Source organism: Eurypyga helias, unplaced genomic scaffold (genome assembly GCF_000690775.1).
Source record: "Eurypyga helias isolate BGI_N326 unplaced genomic scaffold, ASM69077v1 scaffold13870, whole genome shotgun sequence".
Lineage (NCBI taxonomy): Eukaryota > Metazoa > Chordata > Aves > Eurypygiformes > Eurypygidae > Eurypyga > Eurypyga helias.
In genome coordinates, this window is record NW_010227712.1 from 5,484 (window position 1) to 9,769 (window position 4,286).

The 4,286-nt window shown below is 61.4% G+C and overlaps 1 protein-coding gene across 1 annotated transcript in view; it reads right to left on the reverse strand.

The window, feature by feature from the left end:
* ZNF142 (zinc finger protein 142) overlaps window positions 1–4,283 on the reverse strand; it is a gene marked incomplete at its 5' end in the record, with an annotated part of 7,803 nt that extends 3,520 nt beyond the window's left edge. The window contains 5 exon segments of the mRNA XM_010157281.1: window positions 35–1,697; window positions 1,700–1,937; window positions 2,615–2,792; window positions 3,051–3,863; window positions 4,199–4,283. Coding sequence (XP_010155583.1) covers window positions 35–1,697; window positions 1,700–1,937; window positions 2,615–2,792; window positions 3,051–3,863; window positions 4,199–4,283 — 2,977 coding nt within the window.
* Window positions 4,284–4,286: the final 3 nt, after the last annotated feature.

Sequence of the window (4,286 nt, forward strand, 5' to 3'; positions counted from 1 at the left end):
TCCCGGCTGCGGCTCCCATCCTCCACGTGGGAAGTGATGGTGGAGACACGGGAGCACACGAAGGAGCAGGCATTGCAGTGCAGCTTCCCTCCCTCCAGCCGGTACTTCTCTGAGGGTTTCCCGGGCTGGGGGGGACAAGCAGCTCCACTTGGCTCAGCCCTATTCCCTTGCTGGGGTGGCTCTTCTGCCACCTCCGTGCTGTCACCCAGCAGGGATTCCTCTGGGACAGGACAGCCCGAGGCCTGTTCCCCACCCAAAGGGCTGCCTGCTGGCTGTGTTTTCTCAGGCAGCAGTGAAGCTTCCCAGGGGCTCTCGGCATGCCCGGACTCCTCTGAGCCTGCCTCCTCTCTCTCTGCCGCTTCCGGAACGCTGTCCCCGGCCTGGTGAGCAGGGTGGCACAACGCATCTGGCTCCTGACTGGCTGGTTTGGTGATCTTGCTCTTCTTCAGGAGAACGGGACACTTCTTGAGGAGGTGAGTGTTGAGCCCCCTTTGCTGTTTAAAGCTGGCGCCGCACTCGCGGCACACAAGCGGGGCCCGGCGGCTCTGGCAGCTGGCCTTGGAGTGCAGGGACATGGACTTCTCCTTCCGCGTGACGTACGAGCACTTCTCGCACTTAAAGATCTGGCTCTCGGACTGCACCACCAGCATCTGCACCCTGCCCTCCAGCACCAGCGTCTCTGCCTGCTCCTTGTCCTGCTTCCGCAGGGCCTTCAGCACTGACTCCGAGCCGCCTCTGGCGTTGGCACCAGAGGTGGCCACATCCTCCAGGACAGGCAGGTGTCTCTGCTCGGCTGTCTTTGGCACACTGAGCCAGGCCTCCGGCAGCTCGGCTTGGCTGGTCTCCCTCACCTCAACGTCTGCCACTGGCTCGTGGTGGTCCGAGCACGACCCCTCGAGGAGGCCCGTGGCATGCCTTAGGGCATTCCCTCCCTGGCTGTCTCCTGATGCTTCCCCATCCTCCAGCCTCGTCACCTTGTCCTCCTGTGCGTCTGCCGCCTCCTCCTCAAAGTCTGGGATGTCTTCGAGTGCATGGTCATTGTCCTCCAAGCCAAGGTCCTCCTGGGAGCCCAGCATCTCGTAGGCCGCAGGAGGCTCCTTGCAGGACAGCACTTCCTCGCTCTCTGGCTGTGCTGTGCAGGACTCTCCCGTCAAATGCTCCAGGAGAGGGTCAGAGGAGACGTTCAGCACCTCCAAGTGCAACGTGCAGCTCTCTGCCATGTCCTCAGCAGCAGCGAGCTCAGTCGAGCCTACTGCAGCATCTCCTTGCACACAGTCACCTCCCAGGGCCTCGCCAGCGGAGGGAGAGCTCTGCTCCCCCTCGCCCACACCTCCCTCTGCCTCGCCGCTGCTCGGCGTGGCATCCTGCCCAAGGAGGGGCACCACGAACACTTGCTGGTAGCTCCCTTCTCCCTGGGACTCCACCTGGGACGGCTTCACCTTTGCCCACTGCTCCTTACCAGCGAGGGGGGAACTGGCATCCCCACGCAGGGCTGCGCCAAGCTCGTGACCGAAGAGCGCCTCGGACGAGCTGATCTCCAGCTCCTTGCTGGCATAGTTTTCCAGCCAGTCCTTGTCACCGGGGACATAGCCATGAACCTTACGCTTGTGGAAGAAGAGGCTGGTGTTGCTGAAGGTGCAGTAGGAGCAGAGGGCACAGCGGAACTCCTTCTGCTTGGTGTGCTTGCAGTTCTCGTGGTATCGTGTTTCAGCAGCACCTGCTTGTACTTCGTCTGGTAGGTGCAGTACTGGCACTGGAAGATGGGCACCTGGTAGTTCTGGGAGTGCTTAGACTGCATGTGCTTCTGCAGCTCGTACTTGCGCTTGCAAGCGAAGGCACACACCTCGCAGATCAGACTTTTGCCCTGGTGCCGCAGCTTGTGGCTGCTCAGCTGGTCGGCGCGGTGGCAGCGGTAGGAGCACTGGTTGCACTGGTACCTGTGAGGGAAGCAGAACTGGTCAGGAAGCACGAGGAACCGGGGCAGGCTGGGCCTTGTCAGGCATGCTGAGCTCTGCTTCCCTGTCCTGGGCACACGAGCAAGGGGATCTGGTCGGTTCTCAGACCTGACCTTTGCCATCCAGGCAGCTCTTACCACGGGCAATTCCTCCCTGCCACAGCCCTTGGCACAGCTGGTGCTCTGCACCCTCAGCCTGAGGACAGGAGGGTATCTGTGGGTATCCCACACGGTGACTGCGTCACCCCCCACACAAGTGTGTCACATCAGCTGCACCTCCAGCAGTGCTGGAGGCAGACTGGGCTCGAAGGAGGTGGTAACACAGAGGTAAAAATGTGTTTTGGCAGAGTCCTGCATGTGCACAAGCTGGCTTTGGCCCACCGACATCAGCAGAGCCCAGGAACCTGAGCTCAGAACAGCACTGACGTGGTAACAAACCTCCTCTGCCCCACAGGCACCCCGAAGATAGCTCTGCCTCTCCAGCACCGTGCTGGCAACCCTGCGAGCTCAAGGGCTTCATTTTACGTGTCAGACAGAGGAGGCTGTAGCCATACCCCAGGCCTCAGTCTGGCACAGAAGGCAGCCCAGCCCAGCAGACCCCCAGAGCAGGATGTGGGGAGCCCTGACCGCGCTGCCAGGCCGGTGGGGCTCAGGCCGTACCGGAGATCTCCAGTGTGCTTGCGCATGTGGACGTTCAGGTAGTGCTTCCACTTGGTGATGTACCCGCACTCAGTGCACATGAAGTTCTTGTCGTTGGAGTGGGTCAGCATGTGCTTGGACAGGTAGCTGACGTCCCGGCACATGAAGTCGCAGAGCTCGCACTTGTGAGGCTTCTCTCCTGTGGGCAACACAGGAACGCGCTCAGCACGACGGCCGGGGAAGCGGCACGGGCTGCCTTGCCCCACAGGGAAACCAGCTCAGCAGGAGCTGGGGGCAACAGCAGGGATGGGCGCACACCACATCAGCCAAGCCATGCTTGGGGGTGGCAGAGCCAGCGATGGGACCCAGGAGCCCTGCCCCAGCCCTTCCTGCTCACCCAGCGCTGCGACAGGACCCCTCCCCATCCCGGCTCGGGACCCCCGCGGCGGATACCCACCGGTGTGCAAGAGCATGTGCCGGATGAGCACCCTCTTGTGCGCGGTGGCGAAGGCACACTCGGTGCACTTGTGGATCTTCTCGTTGGCGTGCATCTTGCCCACGTGGTCGTGGAACTCCACGGGGTTGAAGGTGGCGTAGGGGCAGAAGCTGCACTGGAGCTGCTCGCTGCCTGGGTGCCCCTGCTTCTTGTGCTTGCGGAACACGTGCTTGTTGGAGCAGATGAAGTCGCACTGCTGGCAGTGGAAGGCGTAGTGGGTTTTTCGGTGGGCCTCCATGGCCTCGGCCGTACCAAAGAGCAGTGAGCAGGCATAGTACTTGCACTCCACCGCTTTGATGCCGTGAACATCCTTGAGGTGACGGACAAACTCCTTCCGGTCCTCCGCGCAGTAGTCACAGCCCCCCTGGAAGCAGCTCAGCCTTTTGGGCTCGGCTTTGTGAGTCTTCAAGTGCTCTTTGAGGGCCTGGCTGAGCTGAAACTTCTCCCCGCAGACAGGGCAGGAGTAAACGTCAGAGTAGAAGTTGGAGATGTCCTCGTGCATGCTGGCCATGTGGCGGTTGAGGGCGTTCTTCTCCACAGAGCTGTAGTGGCAGAGCGGGCAGCGGTGGGTCTTCTCGCCCGTCTCCCGCATCATGTGGATTTTCAGCTTGCTTTTGCTGGTGAAGTACTTGTAGCAGTTGGGGCACTGCAGGCTGGGGTCGGGGAAGTGCAGGTGAAGGTGCTCCACCAGATGTGCCCGTTTCTTGAAGCACCGCTTGCACTCGGGGCACATGTGGGTTTTGTACAGGTACTCGGAGCCCTCTGCAACGTCCCCTGTGGGAGCAGAGCAGGGGGGAGCCGTCAGCAGGGAAGAGATGGAGAGCACGGGCAGATGTTCTCTCCTCAATCCAGCTGTGCTGGGGTAAGGGCTTACCACATGCATGGTCACACAGCAGCCATCTACTTGGAGGGGCAGTCCCCACCCCAGGCCACCAGCATGGTTCAGGTTGGCTCTTTCAAGCCAGATGTGGGGCTGCTGAATGGCACAGGACCCCAGGTCCCACCACTCCAGCCCACGTTTCATTGCCAGTCTCAAGGATGTGCTGCTTGTTCACAAGTAAAAAGCCTGAGCAGCTCCCGGAACAGCCCCACGGTGCCCCACATCCTACCTTTGAATTGCTGTGCTTGCAGCACCTTGGCTTTCTTGGGAGCCGCCTTCCCATCCTCTTTGGCCTCGCCTTCGCAGGGGCTCTCACC